This window comes from Mercenaria mercenaria, chromosome 3 (assembly GCF_021730395.1).
Source record: "Mercenaria mercenaria strain notata chromosome 3, MADL_Memer_1, whole genome shotgun sequence".
Lineage (NCBI taxonomy): Eukaryota > Metazoa > Mollusca > Bivalvia > Venerida > Veneridae > Mercenaria > Mercenaria mercenaria.
The window spans coordinates 5,539,327-5,561,183 of record NC_069363.1 but is presented as its reverse complement, the minus strand read 5'-3'; the positions used below and the strand labels follow the sequence as shown (position 1 = coordinate 5,561,183).

The window sequence follows — 21,857 nt, the reverse complement described above, 5'->3', positions numbered from 1 at the left end:
GTGAATTCATGAAGTGGAAATCGTGAAATCAGGAAGCAGAAATCGTGAATTCATGAAGTGGAAATCGTGAAATCATGAAGCAGAACGCGTGAAATAATGAAGTTGAAATGCCACCACGGGTCTTTCGTAGATATCGGCGATGAGAGTTATTGATGTATATATCGCTTTGTACAAAGAAAATCATTCCTCTTTTCGTGTATACTGAAGTATGGACTGAACATACCATATTGCTAAACATGTACGAAACTTCTATATTAACAGATATACATGAATTTGCACACAATGCAGAGACAACCAATAGGTCTACCAAAAGAAAGAAATGAATGTGTAAAAATACATTTTGGAAGTCTGTCAAACGGTAATACATATTTAATGGTCATATCTGACGCCGGTTAAGTTGTCTGATTTCGAACTTGGGGGTCATATTTTTTAATTTGAGGAAGCCATGCTGGCTTGCGGAAGCTCGGTGGTTTTATCAACTCTTGCCTGAAATAATAATTAAACTTGCTGTGTACATCAAGAAGGGTTGCAATATATTTTCTTGTTAATGCACTAAACAAGGACTACCTGACGCAACTTCAGTCACGCAATATTGATAAGTTTGTTGACACGTGCAGAGACGCAGATCACAATGCTTATTTCGAGAAGGTATGTACTACTTACTCGTTGCCAGCTAAACTAAACAATAGCGTTTTTCGGCGACGCCGTCTAAATTCGTTTTCGTTATACCTATGCCACGTGACTTCAGTTTGCAAATCAAACTACTTGATAACGCATTATAGATAATTTATCAAAATGGAAGATTTATGCAACGCTCTGCCTGATTGGACGAGAGTGTTAATTTCGTTCACTCTGTTGATTGTGCTACGCTGAGTGAAATGTAGACTAAGCGTTTATCCTAAACGACGCTGTTCACAGTTTTAAAGCTAACTTTGGCTCAGTCTATTTAGCAAGAATATTGATATATCTCAAAATGATAAGTAAGTTTAATAAATATGATAAAAACCTGTTCAAATACCAACATATATCAAATTTAAGAAAGAGCTGAATACGGTCTGCGTATCACATGAATAAGGGTGTGATAAGAGTATTTTATGTAGAGAAGTGCTTTTTAAAAGATTTTCCTTGTTACAATTGTCGTCTGTATATGAAAAGGTTTCTTGCTTTTGTGACTTATTCAGATTGCATATTAAAATGAGTACTTGTTTGCTTTGATATATTTGTTATAAATTATTTAACTGATTTATTATATATGAATATTTTTCTTTAGTACGGCATGCAAATATTGAACTCAGTTGAAATCTGTTTTTTTTTCATATATATGCTATATAATGACTGAATCTCATTACACTGAAATGAAGGTACGCTGCATACAATTTATCTATGTGATATGACTACGGTCAAACTTTGCTTATGAAACAGAAATAATGACATAATTACAATTGTATGTTTTGCTTGAGCTTCACTTTTTATAAGTGTGACGTCATTGTCCAAAGATTTATGAATAGCGAATATGCATTTGTTAAAGCGGGATCAGTTGGCCTATTTTAGAAATAAATAAAGATAATAAATAAAAAAAAATCCTTTGATTTTTTCTCATGTATTCTAATCAAACTTGATTTGTAGCATCTTTATTAGGCCCGCAGCCAACTTTGTTCAGCTGGGACATTTAACCCCTTTTAGGGGCTGCTAGAGCTAAAACTAGAAATGCCTTTATACAGCGTCTCATGAACAGCTTGGTGGATCTTTGTCAGACTTGGTCTGGAGCATCATTATAAGGTCCTCTTCCAAATTTATTTATATAGGAACTTGGGCCCTATTAGGGACCACTATAGCTAAAAGTAGATATGCCTTTTTTCGCATTAACCACTAAAATGTAATGGATTTTTATCAAACTCGATGTATAACAATATCGTAAGGTCTCCTGCTATTATGTTACAAAAGGGGATAGGGACTAATTTAGCTAAAAATATAAACACGTTTAATGACCTCTTCTCATGAACCTTCATCAAACTACTGCTGTAATTATTCGTCTAAGGATAAACGAAACAAAATTGCAACCCTACGAAACCTTTGCGAAAAATTAAAAGAGAACCATTCAAATTGTTAAAGTGCGGTGTTTAGTTTTGCAATTTGAAAAAATGTTAGATGAAAGATGAATGTTAGATGAAAAATTCATAAATTTCTTTCCTTATTACAATTCGCCGACCATCATTTTTAAAGATATTTCTTGTTAAACGTATAAAAGCTGCGCCTGTATGCTTTACAATGACAACAGTGTAAAGAGAGTGAAAGTAGATTTTGCGATGTCTCTTTTAGCAGACATAGAAAATAATAATATTGTCGAAAAAATGCACAAACACACATACACGTAATGAATTATTGCACAACTCTTTCCCAATGAGTTAGGCGATGCAAGGACTTATTTATTACTTAAACCTCAAGTTGAATCCTAGTTAACCGATATCTACGATCTTCTGTGAGATAAATACAAATATATATACAATAATTCTATAATTGGCTACTCAAATTCCCACTTGGAATAATAAGTCTTTTGTTTTGCTTTTGTTCATTGGTTTATTTTGGGTATATGTGAAATCATGATTGAATTCTTGAAATATGCATATGAAAATGTTAATTATTTCATTTTAGAATGCAGGAGCTCTTTTGGGGCATCCATGTGTAGCCAGGATTAAATAGTTGAATAATTAGGACATTCAAACATAAAGAAGCTAGATATTAAGTAAAACTATTTTTTTGTAGGTATTGTGTTATTAACCAGGTTTTCAACGAAAACCTGAGTTATTAGATTGGGGTAGATGTCGGTCGGGCGGGCGGGCGGCGGCGGCGGTGGCGGCGGCGGCGGCGTCAAACTGGTGTTTCCGGTCAATAACTTTTGTTTCGGTAAAGATATATAAATAAAACTTGGTATGTATGTAGCTTATATCAAGACAAAGGCTGGGATTGATTTTGGTTTCTGGGGTCAAGGTCAAGGTCACTGTTACTTAAAATAGAAAAAGGGTTTCCGGTCAATAACTTTTGTTTCGGTAAAGATATTTGAATAAAACTTGGTATGTATGTAGCTTATATCAAGACAAAGGCTGGGATTGATTTTGGGGTTTCTGGGGTCAAGGCCAAGGTCACTGTTACTTAAAATAGAAAAAGGGTTTCCGGTCAATAACTTAACTTAGGAATGAGCTATCATGATGAAACTTGGTATATAGAAAACTTATATAAAGTTGTAGCTTGGGATTGATTTTGGGGTTTCTGGGGTCAAGGTCATTGTTACTAAAAATAGGGTTAGGGTTAGGTTAGGGTTAGGGTTAGCATATCTTCTACATGCATGGAGGGATTTTGATGAAAGTTGGCACAATTGTTCACCATCATGAGACGCAGTATCATGCGCAAGAACCAGGTCCCTAGGTCTAAGGTCAAGGTCACACTTAGAGGTCAAAGGATACAAGAATGAAAACTTTGTCCGGAGCATATCTTCTTCATGCATAGAGGGATTTTGATGTAACTTGGCACAATTATACACCATCATGAGACGAAGTGTCTTGCGCAGTTCCCTTCTTTAGAATTACTTCCCTTTGTTGTTACTATAAATAGCTTATATTGTAACTTTTTCATTACTAGACGTAGGGAAAAATCGATACCACTTTTCTGTAGTACAACATGCATGTTACATCCAATTTTGAGGTGTATTTTGACCAATCTCTACCTGGTAAGGATTTCTAATTGACCGTAGGGAAAAACCAAGACCACTTTTCTGTGGTACAACATAGTTGTTACTTTCTAATTTTAGGTGTATTTTAAGGTATCTCTACCTGGTAAGGAGTTTTTTTGTGGACTTAGAAAAACAAAAGAATTACAATGATTACTAAACAACCACAAAATTAAAATTACATCTGCAAATACAGGTGCTAGAGTAAAGAAATTTGCTGTGACGGGCGTATATTGTGACATTCTGGCACTCTTGTTTATTCTTATGAAAAGTGTTGAAAACCTGGTTTCATGGCATTGCCGCGTTTCTTGTGATTATGTTTAGATTTGGACAGTAAACAAACATCCCTCGATCCAGAGTAATATTATGTCGACAGGTTGGTTTACTCTACTAAAAGTTTACAACAGCTAGTTTAATTAAAGGTATTCTTGATTTGGTTGAAAATACGACTACAATCATTTCACTGATTTGTCAGTGAAAAATGGTACTTAAAATTAAACTTAAAATTGTTAAACTTGTATATTGTTGATTGTGGATACCATTTCAAAGAAGTATTGTATATTTTATTCTTATTTTTAATCTTTCTGTATACAGTGTCTGTATTTTACAGAAATATTATCAAAATCAGCATCTGTCAAAACATACTGCAAAAATATGTTTATACCTAATTTTGCAGGGACTGCACTTTTTACAAACAAAAACATGAACAAGTAGCTTTAAATTTATCTGTCAGAACAGAATATATTATTTTCGTTTTTGCTTTAGTGATGGTTATAGTAAACCTTCAAATACGTTCTTGCGAGCTCCAGTGTTTTGCAGCTTGTATATTAACTTTTCATCGTAGTTCTTAACTTAGTTGTGGAAAAAAATCTTTACATTACCTATTATCTGACAGATCGACCTGTAAATAGTAGATGCTGACACGTGCTGTGTCCTTTATACTTCTTCTTGGATGCTATCATTTAAGCTCCAGTGATAATTTAGACAAACCGAAGTTTTATTTAAGGAGCAACATGTCTCTTAAAATGTAAAAAACAAAGTATCAAGTATCTGATTGCACATGCCATTTTTTACTGTCTTGTTTAATTAACATACTTAGTAAATAAGACTCTTGTGAGTTCTTGATCGAACCAATTGCAAACCACGCAGACATAAAATGTGACTTTTTAATTTTGTTTAGTACTGGTATAGATGCTTTATTCACGCGTAATTAACATGCTTAGTAAACAACAATTCCTGCGAGTTCATGCCCGAACCAACTGCAGACATCCCCTGTTTGTAATTGTAACATAATCCCTATACATAACAAGTATAATAAGAATAGTTAGTGGCCCACACTGAAAAAGAAACCATTTGCAAATTTTCTATAAAGGTAAATGTATACCTGGGAATAATTGAAAAGAAAAAAAAACTTAGAAAATGTTTCCTAATAAAAAGCCAGCCTCGTGTCATGTATTTGTAGTATTTTATTAGACATTAGACTAAATTTGCTATTGACTATATTTTGACTATACCTGGCTGCCACGATTTGTTCTTCTATTCTGGCAGAAGACCGAAAGAGACGCATATAAGTACAAAAGTAGGGCCATCGCAGTCCTGACTAAAACAAGCTGTGAAAAACCGACTTTGCCCATGCAAAGATAATCACAATATCTGCAATGCCAAAGCTCTTAAATTTTGTATTACCGTTTCCAAACAATTTTCAAGCAGAATAACACGTGTCGTAGTTTATTTTTATTTCTACGTTATTTATAGCGTAACACATAAAATGCCCTATTTTTTGAATAAGGTCACGCAATCGTTAAAAACTAATACACAAATCATTTACCCATTATTTTATATTTTCTTTTTATGCCCCCGAAAATCCGCATATTAAATCCGCACTGTCCGTGCGTGCGTGCGTACGTGCGCCCGTGTTAATTTTTGTCCGGGCTGTAACACTGCCATCCATAAAGGGATTTTGGAATAACATGGCATAAATGTTCATCACAATGAGACGACGTGTCATACGCAAGATCCAGAACCCCTAGCTCCAAGGTCAAGGTCACACTTAGAGGTTAAAGGTTAACATGGTCTATTTCGTGTCCGGTCTATAACTCTGCCATCCATGACGGACTTTTGAAATAACTTGGCATAAATGTTTATCATATTAAGATGACGTCATGCGCAAGACCCAGAGCCCAAGCTTCAAGGTCAAGGTCAGACTTAGAAGTCAAAGGTTAACAGGGTCTATTTCGTGTCTTGTCCAAAACTCTGCCATTGATGAAGGGCTTTCGAAACTACTTGGCATAAATGTTCCCCATAATGAGACGACGTGTCATGCGCAAGATCCAGAACTCTAGCTCTAAGGTCAAGGTCAACTTAGAGGTTAAAGACGTTTCTTGTTTGATCCATAACTCTGCCATTTTTCAAGGGATAAAATGATAAAATAAAATTAAATTAATTTGACACAATAATTTAACCATATTGAGAGGGCGTGACATGTATCTGACCCGGGTCTCTATGATCAAGGTCAAGGTCATGAAATGGTGTGTGTTTTTATTGCGCAGACGGCTGTAGCACTCAGGGGCATGCTTCGTGGGCATTTGTCTCTTTGACACCAATAGTGATAGCTCTTGTCTTTTTTTTTTCAGAATTTATATCGCCATATTCTCTGTCTATAGTATTTCTTGGAGAAAGGAAGTATGTACCAATGTTTGGATAAAAGTGATGTTGAATTCGTGCGTAAAAGCTAAAAGCAAAGGTTTTAAGCACCTTGTTAGAGGATCATTTGATCTACATACAAAATAACGGATTGAACAAGAAAAAGGATAAAAGCGGAAATGTCTTGATATGGTTTTCTTAAAGGATCGAACAAAATGCTTAGTATTTCTGACTAAAACCAGTTCATAACCTAAATAAATGAGTTTAGTGTTTTGTGATTCCTTCAAAATACAATGCATTGTGCATTTTATGGCTGATGATATTTAAATGTAAACAAAACAAGACGTCATAGTGCAAACAAATAATGACAGCAAGATTCAAGTAGCTATGCTAGTTTACAAAAAATATTGATTTTACCTTAACTCCTAGGTTTAAAGTTAACTTGTGTCATTTTGAGACCACTCACGTTTGGTTGTCCATTATGAATTATTCGGCAAATAGTAGTCAGTAAAATATGGGTTTTATAGAAAATTGTATAAGTAATGCTTATATTTATGGAATAGGTATATAAGATCATTTATGAGATATGTGATGTTCATACTGACACAAAACATAACATATATACAGGTATGTATAATCACCTGGTCCCATGGACGTGTAGGTCACTTCCAAGAACGCAATACCAGCTGCAAAATGTATATAGCAAGAAAAGGGTAAGTATAAACACGTAAGTTTATCAACTAAATAAATAGATGGGCATGTTGCATTCAACCCATAAATATATTATTTCTACATTGAGCAACCATAATCTGTACATCTATAAACATCTATAAATCTACATATTAATTCACAGTTATAATGTGACGATTTCACTTGCGTATTATTTTTTTTTTAGTTATTCGGTATAATAAATGTCTAAATTCAAAATTCATAAGTTAAGGGCAGTCTGCAAGCTCAGCCTGTTATGGATTTCAACACAGGATATATCCCTTATCCGGTTGCCAACAAGTTATGCAAATATGAATATGAATATTCAAGCGTAAATCGGAACATCAATTACTTCAGTTTATTTTCATTATCTGTTATCATAGCTTCAGATGAATAACTTGTCCAAACGAATCTGATGCAACAGCGTGTGAGTGAATTCCGGTCGGAATATGATTTTCACATTTAGATGAGGGGTGTAACGAAGACAAACCAATTGCTTTCTGATTAACAGACGTATAAATACAAAGATACGGGGGAACTTGGCTATATTGTGTGTTTGAACTTAATTTACACTTTATTCCGCGGTCAAAATTGTAAAGAAAAAAAATTCAATGGTGAAATAAAACAACCAGAAATACAGAAATCAAGGTTTTAATGTCCTTCCCTGCGAAATTTGTAATATCACTACACCATGTCAAATTTATCACCATAACTACAACCTGACACCGTACGATAATTATTCTATTTCTGTACCCGTGTTTTATATTCATGGCAGATGTTATCGTAATAGAAACAGTAATCGTGCTTCAAAAACAAACGTTTACCTGGGATAAAGCCAGGCGTTTCTCTACCTGTTAAGCATGAAAACAAAATGGCGAAATCGTCTGTGTATTTCAAAATTGCACTGATTCTGACTTTAGTAGCTGTCATTTTGCACGCTGTCGGATTTTCTACACCGAACTGGATAATACTCTCATACGAAGGGGCCATAGGTCATCGGACTGGTTTGTGGCAGTCATGTATGGATTTGCTAGGCGTAGCTGTATGTGAAGAAAGTGCATTTAAAGGTCAAGGTTAGTCTCTTTCAAATTACTTAGAAAACCAAAAACGTGAATGCAAAAGAAGAAAGCTTTAGTTGTGGGATGTAAAACTGACATACAGTGCGTGCTTATAACACACGATCATTTTCTAGCGTCTTTGCAGATAGTATGGTTATATATTTACTATATGCTTTTATAGTTTTACACATAAAACCATGATATTCGGGACAACTGTATTTTTGAAGAAAATGTCAAATACGTAATTATCTCCTTTTACAACTTTTTAAAGCTCTGTGAATTTAAGGTTTAAAAGAGTAATGATGTCACACAAATATAATCTTTCTTCCATCTATGATATACACTGATCCTTTTTCGATGATCATATTAATCAGCATTATATCCGAAACGTTGTGGTGTCACCGAATGTTGAGCGGGCCCAGTTGTTCGAAACTTTAACTGCCTGTTAAATTTTGATTCAAAATACTAGTCTTGGTGGGAAACACTAGTACGACGTTATAATTTTACTGTAAAGACATTTCAGTGTTTATAATCATTAACTCATACGTTTTTTGTTTTTTTTTAGGTTTTCTAAAATGTCCAAATATAACTCTAAAAGTTAATTGACCGTTAGCTTAATCGCCCGTTAAAGTTTTCAAAAAGTGGGCCCAGATATGTTGTTGTTTATGGACGTTGTCACCGTGCCATCGCGAGATGGCTAGAATAATTTATATCAGAATTATATGGCGCGTATTGAATAACCGAAAGCACTTTTAAAATGTAGTCATAAGGCGATTTATCTGAAAAAAAAAAGTATCTGCATATATTTCCAGGTTGGTTTATCGTTGTTCAAGTACTGGGGACACTAGGCCTAGCCTGTATAGTAATTTCACTACTAATTTCAATTGCGCTTTTACTGTCAGTAGATAGCAGCGGACTTGTAAAAGCGAATAGAGGCATAAGTAGTATCGGGGGTAAGTAACATATTTTATTATATACCTATATAAATTTTGTATAAAAGGCGGCCTGTGTTTCACAATTAAATATGAAATAGTCGTATTCTTTGTATCGTTTAAATTTCGTATTTCGTATCTCACGGTGTATACCCATATCGGATCCCTCTCTGTAGAAAATGAGAAACGGATCCCTCTCTTTGCGCGCACAGGACACTCTCTGTGCTGAACAATGAACTCCAACGTCAAGTCAGCTTGGAAAATCAAATTTTTCGTCCTAAACACATTTGTATGCATAAAAACATATGGCCCACGGAATGGCGTAGCTATATACCATGGCTTTTTTATTGTTACATTTGTCTTATCAGTTGACACAAGTCCAAACGAAGATGGCATATAGCCGGAGGTACTGGCTTGGATGAACATCGTGCGATGTTTATAAAACTAATATACGACTTTTGTTGAATATAGCAAATATCTAGTACCTTAGATGTGAAGCCGTTGATCCTATCTTATTTGTAAATACACAATATGTGGATATTTTCATCATATTTCCTTAAAAACGCTCTACTTTCGATTTCGTTAATGCACAGGATCCCTCTCAGTCGGCTCAGTTTTGCCTCACAGGATCCCTCTTGACTCTCTAGATACACACACGTTACGGGAACCCTCTCAGACACAATTATTTTTCTATCGGCACAGGTGCCCTCTCAGTTACCTTCAATGTTAGAGTTATGAAATGGTGTTCGTATTTAAAAGCAAAACAGTAATTATAGTTTATTAGCTATGCACAAGTTTTGCAGCGGAAATAGATAGTACGGCCATAGGAGCGCAATATTCTTCCGCTAAAGAACGATCGAGTGCATATTTATCGGTGCAAAGATAACCTTTTTACTACATACGCATACAATGTAATGTAACTGCACTATATTTTTTTCAATAGTCTGAATAAGATTGACATTACTGAACTAAATAAAAAAAGTTAATGCCACGCATCCGATATGAAAGTCAGGCGTCAATGTATGTGAGTTGGTTTTTACGGCGAATCGACACAAAATGGTCATATATCGCCCGATGTTTTCGGTACAGACTTGTGTGCCCGGGCGGACGGGGGTTTGTTATGATAAGTACAGATGTGTCGCTGAACCTTTTCAGACTAGTTATGCATGAATGGCCCCTCTTTTTGTATCAAATCAAATTATACAAATTCGCGTTTAAAAGATATATATCTACGGAAGAGTATTAGTGCCAGGTGCGTTTTTTTATTAACTCGAAATTTCAAGTTACTATCTAGCCCTTTTATCAGCAAAATTTGAACGTCCGTCCGTCAGTCAAAGGCCAAAAATGTAATGGACGACTTTTGACGCTTCAAAATGGAATCATCTATACACATCCACATATTGTACCAAACTTGTAGGGACTTGAGCATATACTACAATACATCAATGCATGACCTACTATAGCATCTAAAGCTACTCCAGATTTCAAACTGTATCCAGGATATATACCCTCATTTACATGTATAATATATACATGTGTTAGGGGCTCGAACTAGGTCGAAAACCTTCCAGACATGGTCAAAATAGTGAAACATTCTAAGTTTGAATACTTCCCGGTCACTTCGATGACCTCTTCTCAAAATTAAGGTCTGTCAAGGTACCCAACCTTGGTTGGACTCATAATGACACTTTCATTTAGGTATGTCTATACTTCATTGACATATGGGCTCAAACTAGGTCGGAAACCTTCCAGACTTAAGCATGGTTTAGGCACCTGAGGTCTTCCTCCAAAAGCTGAGAAGTCGCCTGTGTCGGTGCGACTTTATGTACACCCAACAAAATCAATAAATAAAGAAACATTGTTTAAATAGAGATATTTTCTGTAAGCAAACGCTGCCATATGACCCTGTAGGGCAACCCAATGACTACACAAGGTACCTTATCTTGGCCAGGACCTATACATCAACGTAAACAATTGTAGTTCGTGACTCGAAATTTCAAGATAAATAATTCGAACTTTCGAGATAGTAACTCGAAATTTTGACTTAGTAACTCGAAATCTCAATATAGTAACTCGAAATTTCGACTTAATAACTCGAAATATCGAGATAATTTTCGAGTTAGTAACTAGAAATTTCGAGTTAATAAATGGCATACACCTGGCACTATTGCTCTTCCGTAGGTATAAGTAAATTTGATAATAAAATAAATGTGAAATTGTATGGTGGCATATTTCTGCATACGATAACCAGATAAGTTTTGCGAAAATGTATCGAGTTTTCAAGAAAAACATAAAGAATTTCGCGAAAACATATAAGCTTTCCGCGAAAACATAAAAGCTTTTCTCGGAAGGAACTGCAAATATTAAGTGAATAAATTTGTGTTAGTGCCCACTTCTGCATAAGAAAACCAGATAAGTTTCGCGAAAATCAACCAAATATTAATGAAAAACGGTAAGTTTTCGTGAAAGTAAAATATATCATTTTCGCGAAAACATTTTATTTTCACGAAAACTTTACCGTTTTTCATGAAAGTTTAGTCCATTTTCGTGAAACTTATCTGGTTTCCCTACTCAGTAGTGGGCACTAACGCAATCTTTTTCCATTTAATATTTGCAGTTCTTTTCGTGCAAAGCTTTTATGTTTTCGCGAATTTTTTTCTGTTTTTCATGAAATCTCGATATATTTCCGCGAAACTTATCTGGTTATCGTGTGCAGAAATATGCCACTATAAAATTGTGATTTATTTTCAATTTTAAAGCATATTAGGGAAGTTAAAACACCATGACCTATACCCTTAGAAACAGGTGTTGTTTTCAATAAGAATACCATCTCAAAATTTTAACACTGAAGTTGAGGGTGCCGGTGCCAATAGAAAATTTGTCGAAGAAGGTTCCCGTGCCGGGTGCAGAGAGTCAAGAGGGATCCTGTGAGGCAAAATTGCACCGACTGAGAGGGATCCCGTGCATCAACGAAATCGAAAGTAGGGCGTTTATAAGGAAACATGATGACTTCACATCTAAGGTACCAGATATTTGCTATATTTAAGAAAATTGTATTTAAGTTTCATAAACATCGCACAATGTTCAACCAAGCCAGTACCCTCCGTCTACTTTACATCTTCGTTTGGACTTGTGTAAACTGATAAAACAAATGTAACGATAAAAAAGCAATGGTATACAGCTACGTCATTCCGTGGGCCATATGTTTTTATGCACAAAAATGTGTTTAGGACGAAAAATTTGATTTTCCGAGCTGACTGACGTTGGAGTTCATAATTCAGCACAGAGAGTGTCCTGTGCGCGAACAAAGAGGGATCCGTTTTCTCATTTTCCACAGAGAGGGATCCGATATGGGTATACACCGTGTATCTGGAGCCGAATACAGCATCCCAGATCGAGCTACAACTATCGAACTGTTATAATAACCGTATTATATCTTTTTAATTTCATCAGCCAGCCATAGAAATATAATGACGTTAATCGCTTGTTAAGAACCTGTATTTATATTATAATAATTGAACAAAAACCCAATTGCAAATGATTCTTTGAAACAAATACTTTTATTAAACCCGCTTAGCTCAGTAGGAAGAGCACAAATCAAACGGATCTCGGGTCGTAAGTACGATCTTCGGGCGAGGCGTGTTCTCCGTGACGACTGGATAAAAACCGTTGTGTCTGAAATTATTCGTCTTTCACCTCTGATTCATGTGGGGAGGTTGGCAGTTATTTGCAGAGAACAGGTGTTATGTGTACTGGTACAGAATCCAGGAACACTGATTAGGTTATCTGTCCGCCGTTACAACCCAAAACAAACAAGCAAAAACTTATCTTTAACACTGTTATGTGCGTTCTGAGAGGCTATTAGTACTGATGAAAAGAGAAACATAAACTGCGAATATAAATGTATGAGGCTGTGTGACTAATTGATACCGTTCCTAAATATTATTATAAGAAATTCTAAAACAATAATTAAGGATTTTTTACAACACTCCAAACATTTTTCATGAATCATTGCGCGCCAACGTTTGATAATGTAATGCAGTAGATCATACAACAGAAGGGTTTTACACGTACCAAGACGTTTGTTTGCAGACACACAGTCGTTTAGTTTAATTCCACTAGAGTAAACAACAGCTAATGTTTCTTTTTCAGGTTCCTTTATTGGGATAGGAATAACGATTTTTGTCATTAAGGCGTTAAGTGACTTGTCTGGATTGGCTGTTCATATAGGATACTCGTACTGGCTGTCCTTTGCCTCCATGATAGATCTGTGCATAGTCAGCGTTTTGCTATTGTGTGACAAGAGACAGAGGGGGGTACAATGATGCAGGAGTAGCGCACCGGAGTCACAACTCAAGAATTGTCTAAATACCGTGCACATAATTTATTACATTTTTGATATTTTTGTTAAAACATCATTTTGTCTACCATTAAATAAATAGCGATATACCGCTTGTTTGAGCATCGATGGTTTGAGCACCATGACTGATTCAAGCGCATTTATGAGGTTCCTGCAGAAAATTCTGTCGCTAATAAGCTTCCGTAGTTTTATCCCAGGTATTTTTAAACGCTTCAATAGCTAACAGTATCAGTTTATTTCGTGCAAACTGTTTTTCAAATACATGCAGTCATATATTACACCGAGCAATTAACTTGACATTTCATAGCTATATTATAAATGATAAGTTTCGGTAAAAGGGGAATACTTTGAACGTTTGTAATAAAATAATTTTGAAAATACGTAGCATTTAAGAAATCCGAACTCAATGACAGGACCGTTTGCACGACCCTTGTACACAGACTCGTATTGTTTTTCATACATACCGTATGTTTGGATCACTCGAAACCCTGGAAAACTCGATTTTCTCATGCCCTTGTAGTTTCGGGTGATTGGTGTGTGTGTGTGTGTGTGTGTGTGTGTGTGTGTGTGTGATTTTTTTTGCTGTACGTACATACATGCTCATACGTAAATCAAGTTGTATCAGGGATGTTCTGAAATTTTCAGTGCAACTTCCGTACCATTTTCATTGTTTAATACTTTTGTATGAAACTTTTTGACATACTTAGCTACGGGTGTATTATGGTGTTCCGTTTGGACAATCGTGACTTTTTATTTAATACTAAACCGCGATGCACGATGGTACGAGGACGAAAATGCGATGGCGCGATGGCACGATGATGAAACAACGATGGTACGATGGTGAAAACGCGATGACACGATGATGAAATCGCGATGGTGCGATGGTTCGATGGTGAAATGTTGATGTAATATCGCGTTTTCGTCATCGTACCATCGCGTTTTCACCATCGTATCATCGCACCATCGCGTTTTCATCATCGTACCATCGCGTTTTCACCATCGTGTCATCACGTTTTCGTCATCGTTCCATCGTGCATCGCGGTTTAGTATTAAATAAAAAGTCACGATTATCCAAACGGAACACAGTAGTGTATTGTATAGATTTATTGCAGTCCTATTATAATTATTAAGGCATCGCATAACAACATCATTTCGACGCGAGTGGGTCAACTGTGAATGTGGACAACATAACTCTTGTAGAAATAGAACTCACCACAAAACTTTCCACACCTCTCGCATTTTTGGACCCCAGATTCGTACTTCTTGTATCTGTGGACCCAAGATTCGAAAACAGGTTTCAGCTTCCATGATGATACATGTATTTACCTGATTCACAAACAACAGTTCGTACCTTTGCTCCAGCAGTTATTGATTTTATGTACATTCGAACCATTTAATGTTTTCTGTCAGTTTCCTTTGCATTCCCCTACATAAAGTCTTATTAAAATGTAAGTATAATGTAACAGTGTTAACGTCTTCGTGTACCTCAGTTCGTATATCGTTACGTTTACGCGCTATTATATTTGAAGAACGGATGAATGGACGAGATCAGATTTCTACACTAAAATATTTATTTATAAATTATTGTAAGATTATAATTTATAGTACTCATATATCATGTTATCTCTCTCATTGTTAAAATATTCGATTTTCTATATTAAATGTTTTCTCTAGTACCAGTATTCCTTTAATCTTTCTTCTATTGATCGAATGATCGAATTTCTGTTTCTAAACGGTTTGTTTTTAGCTCACCAGAGCCAAAGGCTCAGGATGAGCTATTAGGATAGGTCACCGTCCGGCGTCCGGCGTCCGTCCGTAAACTTGTTACTTTAAATGGCATCTCGTCATAAACCGCTAGGCCAATTTCATCCAAACTTCACAAGAAAGTTCCTTGGGTGAAATTCTACAAAATTTATTCAAAGAATTGAATTCCATGCAGAACTCTGGTTGCCATGGCAACCGAAAGGAAAAAGTTTAAAAAATTTCTTCTCAAAACCCGGAAGCCCTAGAGCTTAGATATTTGACATGTTGCATTGCCTAACGGACTTCTACTAAAGCTGTTCAAATCATGACCCCAGGATCAAAATTGATCCCGCCCCAGGGGTCACTTGATTTTACATAGGAAAATCTTCAAAAATTTTCTAAAAATAAACCAGAAGGCCTAGAGCTTAGATATTTGACATGTAGCATTGCCTAGCAGACCTCTACAAAATTTGTTCAAATCATGAACCCCGGGGTCAAAATTGACCCCGCCCCAGGGGTCACTTGATTTTACATAGGAAAATCTTCAAAAATTTTCTAAAAGTAAACCAGAAGGCCTAGATCTTAGATATTTGACATGTAGCATTGCCTAGCGGACTTGTACAAAATTTGTTCAAATCATGACCCCCGAGGTCAAAATTGATCCCGCCCCATGGGGTTTCTTTATTGTACATAGAAAAAACTTCAAAATTTTCTAAAAATAAACCAGAAAGCCTAGAGCTTAGATATTTGACATGTAGCATTGCCTAGTAGACCTCTAAGAAATTTGTTCAAATCATGACCCCCGGGGTCAAAATTGACCCCGCCCCAGGGGTCACTTGATTTTACATAGGAAAATCTTCAAAAAAAAATCTAAAAATAAACCAGAAGGCATAGAGCTTAGATATTTCACATTTAGCATTGCCTAGTAGACCTCTACAAAATTTGTTCAATCATGAACCCCGGGGTCAAAATTGACCCCGCCCCAGGGGTCACTTGATTTTACATAGGAAAATCTTCAAAAAATTTCTAAAAATAAACCAGAAGGCCTAGATCTTAGATATTTGACATGTGGCATTTCCTAGTAGACTTCTACAAAATTTGTTCAAATCATGACCCCCAGGATCAAATTGACCCCGCCCCATGGTGTTACTTGATTGTACATAGAAAAATCTTCAAAATTTTCTAAAAAGAACCCCAGAAGGCCTAGAGCTTAGATATTTGACATGAAGCATTGCCAAGGGGATCTGTACAAAAGTTGTTCAAATCTTGACCCCCCAGGGTCAAATTGACCCAGCCCCAGGGGTTACTTGATTGTACATAGGGAAATCTTCATAAATTTGCTAAAAATAAACCAGAAGGCCTAGATCTTAGATATTTGACATGTAGCATTGCCTAGCAGACTTGTACAAAATTTGTTCAAATCATGACCCCCGAGGTCAAAATTGACCCCGCCCCATGGGGTTTCTTTATTGTACATAGAAAAAACTTCAAAATTTTCTAAAAATAAACCAGAAAGCCTAGAGCTTAGATATTTGACATGTAGCATTGCCTAACAGACCTCTACAAAATTTGTTCAAATCATGAACCCCGGGGTCAAAATTGACCCCGCTCCAGGGGTCACTTGATTTTACATAGGAAAATCTTCAAAAATTTTCTAAAAGTAAACCAGAAGGCCTAGATCTTAGATATTTGACATGTAGCATTGCCTAGCAGACTTGTACAAAATTTGTTCAAATCATGACCCCCGAGGTCAAAATTGACCCCGCCCCATGGGGTTTCTTTATTGTACATAGAAAAAACTTCAAAATTTTCTAAAAATAAACCAGAAAGCCTAGAGCTTAGATATTTGACATGTAGCATTGCCTAGTAGACCTCTACAAAATTTGTTCAAATCATGACCCCCGGGGTCAAAATTGACCCCACCCCAGGGGTCACTTGATTTTACATAGGAAAATCTTCAAAAAAAATATCTAAAAATAAACCAGAAGGCATAGAGCTTAGATATTTCACATTTAGCATTGCCGCCTAGTAGACCTCTACAAAATTTGTTCAATCATGAACCCCGGGGTCAAAATTGACCCCGCCCCAGGGTCACTTGATTTTACATAGGAAAATCTTCAAAAAATTTCTAAAAATAAACCAGAAGGCCTAGATCTTAGATATTTGACATGTGGCATTTCCTAGTAGACTTCTACAAAATTTGTTCAAATCATGACCCCCAGGATCAAATTGACCCCGCCCCATGGGGTTACTTGATTGTACATAGAAAAATCTTCAAAATTTTCTAAAAAGAACCCCAGAAGGCCTAGAGCTTAGATATTTGACATGAAGCATTGCCTAGGGGACCTGTACAAAAGTTGTTCAAATCTTGACCCCCCCAGGGTCAAATTGACCCAGCCCCAGGGGTTACTTGATTGTACATAGGGAAATCTTCATAAATTTGCTAAAAATAAACCAGAAGGCCTAGATCTTAGATATTTGACATGTAGCATTGCCTAGCAGACTTGTACAAAATTTGTTCAAATCATGACCCCCGAGGTCAAAATTGACCCCGCCCCATGGGGTTTCTTTATTGTACATAGAAAAAACTTCAAAATTTTCTAAAAATAAACCAGAAAGCCTAGAGCTTAGATATTTGACATGTAGCATTGCCTAGTAGACCTCTACAAAATTTGTTCAAATCATGACCCCCGGGGTCAAAATTGACCCCGCCCCAGGGGTCACTTGATTTTACATAGGAAAATCTTCAAAAAAGAAAATCTAAAAATAAACCAGAAGGCATAGAGCTTAGATATTTCACATTTAGCATTGCCTAGTAGACCTCTACAAAATTTGTTCAATCATGAACCCCGAGGTCAAAATTGACCCCGCCCCAGGGGTCACTTGATTTTACATAGGAAAATCTTCAAAAAATTCTAAAAATAAACCAGAAGGTCTAGATCTTAGATATTTGACATGTGGCATTTCCTAGTAGACTTCTACAAAATTTGTTCAAATCATGACCCCCAGGATCAAATTGACCCCGCCCCATGGGGTTACTTGATTGTACATAGAAAAATCTTCAAAATTTTCTAAAAAGAACCCCAGAAGGCCTAGAGCTTAGATATTTGACATGAAGCATTGCCTAGGGGATCTGTACAAAAGTTGTTCAAATCTTGACCCCCCCCCCCCCCAGGGTCAAATTGACCCAGCCCCAGGGGTTACTTGATTGTACATAGGGAAATCTTCATAAATTTGCTAAAAATAAACCAGAAGGCCTAGATCTTAGATATTTGATATGTAACATTGCCTAGTATACTGCTACAAATTCTGTTCAAATCATGACCCTCGGGGTAAAATTGGCCCCGCCCCAGGGGTTACTTGATTGTACATAGGAAAATCTTCCAAAAAATTTCTAAAAATCATCAGTTTGACATTTGAAACATGTAGCTCATATTACTCTGGTGAGCGATCCAGGGTCTTCATGACCCTCTTGTTACATTTTTGTTGGAACATTACAGTGACGTCAGTCCTACAGATATTCAACGAACCAAAACGCTATTTAAAAGTACACTACGTAATTGCGGACCTGTGCTTTGATGAAATAATCTTCCTCGACCATCAAAGCTTGAAAGTCACCATATGACCTACAGTTGTGTCGGTGCGGCGTTAAACCCAACAAAATAGATGAATAAATCGTTATATTTGTTTTCAGCGGAAAAAATCATTAACTATTTAGCTATTTCACACAATTTCAAACAGGAATACGGGTGGAATGGCAAGTTTGAATATTTATTATACAGAAATATGGTAAGTAAGCAAACTATTACAAGTCAAAATAAAGAATATGTGGATTGGTTGACGGATCGACGGGTAGACAGATCGGCTGCTCGACAGGTAGAAAAGTTGACTGGTTGACAGGCTGACAGGTCGACGGTTCGGCAGGTAGTCAAGTTGACGGGTAGACGGGTAGACAAGTTGACGGGTAGACGGGTCGACAGACCGACAGCTCGACGGATTAAAAGGATTAACACATAAATCAATGAAGCACAACAGTGTAATATTTTTAGCTTCGTACAAAAGCCAGAACAAAGAAGGTGAATTCCATTTCATGTTTTTGTTGATTAAGTCGTTTTGTTTTGTAAATGTTCTTTGAAAAGTCTGATTTGCAGAAAGCTCCAGAGCAGGGACTGCGCTTTTTATAAACAAATTCCTGATGTTGAATTTGAGATACTTTGGAATATCTACTATTAACTTGCTATATGCGTCATCATTAGAATTTCCGTAACTATATCAATAACAGAAGACATCTAACACAGCAGCAATTTTCTGTCGTTCATCTGGTGTGAACTTGCCGCATGACGTCCGATGCATTACTCCTCGGGGTAAGAGCATAATATTTATTAACATATGTCAATGAGCATGTCAGAATGAAAACACTCAGCCCTAATTTACCGCGGTTCATCGTTCAGATGCTTCAGTATTTAACCACTTGGGCCAGCGTCGCACGTGGTTCAATTCGTACGCATCTGAACTCTGAACCGTGGTAAACTAGACGATAAACCACCCGAAGGCCCTGATTTTTTGTTAAACAGAGGACACTTTGACCATCCTGGTTTTAAAGTTATATATACAAATGTTTCTTTAGTGACCATTTGCTAGAAATGTTCACAGTATATCCTGCCATAACAACAGGACAAATTGGCTTTGAAATAATTTTATAGAAATAATTCTTTGTATTTTGTTTTTGCTAGAAATGTGAAAGCCGTCTTGATCATGGCTGCAAGTTTAATTTTTTACTCAGCATTTCTCAGTTGAAAACTATTTTCAGATTGCAAAACTCTGATGAGCGATAAAGGGCCTTCTTGTTAAGAGTATCAAATGCTATAGCTGCCAAACTCCAGGACCTACCCAAACCACATCCGCACATTCAGCACTGACTGCAGACGGAGTCACATTCATATACATATATTTAATTAAATTAATATCGGCCTGAATCTGAATCATCCATAAGATTGTAAATGGTCGCAATTTGCTTATGCCTTTATATGTTTGTGGGATACACAATAGTGCAAAATATAATTGCGATCTTGCAACATTGTGGCAATGGTCCTGACAGAAAACGGGTAATTCTCTTACCTAGATGTGCTGAGTATGATATAATCTTTTTATTAGTTACAAAATGAGGCGTAAAAATCGTTTGTTTCCGGTATCCCAACCTAACCTTATTTTTTTTTGCCCGACCCTAAATGTTCTTATGGCCTAAAAGAATTCTTCGTTTTTCAACTTTTTAATAAAATGTTGAAAAACTGCATTTTCTATACTTTAAATATGGTCAGTGATGCCAACTTACTGATGCTCTAAAGGCATAACCCTCTTATTTGTATTCATTTTTTGACACAAATATTATTTCCGAAAAGTCTCCCTTGATTAAAAAAAAATCAAAAAAAAAAAAGAAAAAAGAAACAAATTCCGACCTACCTACCCCATATTCTTTTTGGCATGTTACCGGATTACCGGAAACAAAGGAATTTTTTAGGCCTAAATATTCCAAGTTGAGAGAATCAACGTAAGGTTAATTCCGCTCATATGGCAATTGATAAGGGAACATTTTGCTTGTCCTCATTTGCCTCTCATTTAAGCGTAACATACAATAAAGAATTTTAAATTTCCAAGTAGGACTGTCAACTACCATTCTACCAAAATCTCTTAATACACTTTGCATCAGTTCCGCTTTTAATGAGGTATTAAACACAATTTCATGTCTGAAAACAAATGGACTTGTTTAACAGCATATGAGCCGTGCCATGGGAGAACCAACATAGTAGCTTTGCGACCAGCATGGATCCAGACCAGCCTGCACATCGCTAACAGTTTCTCTAATTACAGTGGGCTTTGAAAGCGAACAGCATGGGTCCTGACCAGACTGCGCGAATGCGCAAGCTGCTCTGGATCCATGCTGGTCGCAAAGCCACTATGTTGGCGCGGTTTATATATGAACCTGAAATAAACCAGTTAATGTTTATCATATGTGTTTCATTGCACGTTGGGTTGAAATTAATGCGCATTGTTGAGATTGGCGCTATCAATGTTAACCAACGTCTTCCTGCAAGAAACATATTGCCATACTTACCAACGTCTTCCTGCAAGAAACATATTGCCATACTTACACAGTTTTGCAGATTAAGGAGTAATTAACTATAATGTACTAACGTAAATTCTACCTTAACACGATTATATTTAACTTGATGAAGAGCACATTAGTGAATATGTCTGTAAATCTACAATTTTGGTATGCAATTGTATTTGAATATCCTTCCAAGTATAAACTATGACATACCAAAAAAAATAATGATGTAAAAATCTTTTAAATGTGACCTTGAACGGCAGTACGCATGTAGAGCGCATCTGAATAAATGATGAACCATTGTCCTGGTGATAAGATCAGTTAGATATTTTGTGATTTTCTAGATAAAACGCTGAATTTCAAAGGGCATGTTAAAACGAAAAGTCTATGCCACAAAGACACAAGTCAGGTCATATGACGACTTTTCAGCTTTGGTGGTAGAGGAAGACCTCAGGTGCCCTCTCTGTCCATTATTCATCATTCAGTAGAACGACCGACTTTCTGTAGGCCAGCTGAATAGCTTTCTCGAATGTAGAATCTAATTAAACCTCAAACCTACATCAGCGAGGGGCAACTTTGACTT

The 21,857-nt window shown here is 36.4% G+C and overlaps 1 protein-coding gene across 1 annotated transcript; it reads left to right on the top strand.

Moving 5' to 3' along the window:
- Positions 1-7,880: 7,880 nt before the first annotated feature.
- On the top strand, positions 7,881-14,012 carry LOC123523682 (uncharacterized). Its single transcript, XM_045301332.2, has 3 exons — positions 7,881-8,148; positions 8,946-9,086; positions 13,218-14,012. The coding sequence occupies exons 1-3, from the start codon at positions 7,947-7,949 to the stop codon at positions 13,388-13,390; spliced, it is 516 nt and encodes a 171-aa protein (XP_045157267.1). The 5' UTR covers positions 7,881-7,946; the 3' UTR covers positions 13,391-14,012.
- Positions 14,013-21,857: the final 7,845 nt, after the last annotated feature.

What these genes read in the sequence shown, in the direction of transcription:
- LOC123523682 (XM_045301332.2), top strand. Translation starts at nt 7,947, where the DNA reads ATGGCGAAATCGTCTGTGTATTTCAAAATTGCACTGATTCTGACTTTA. An exon ending in AAGTGCATTTAAAGGTCAAG is followed by an intron (nt 8,149 to 8,945) that starts GTTAGTCTCTTT and finishes ATATATTTCCAG; the next exon opens with GTTGGTTTATCGTTGTTCAA. An exon ending in AGGCATAAGTAGTATCGGGG is followed by an intron (nt 9,087 to 13,217) that starts GTAAGTAACATA and finishes TTTCTTTTTCAG; the next exon opens with GTTCCTTTATTGGGATAGGA.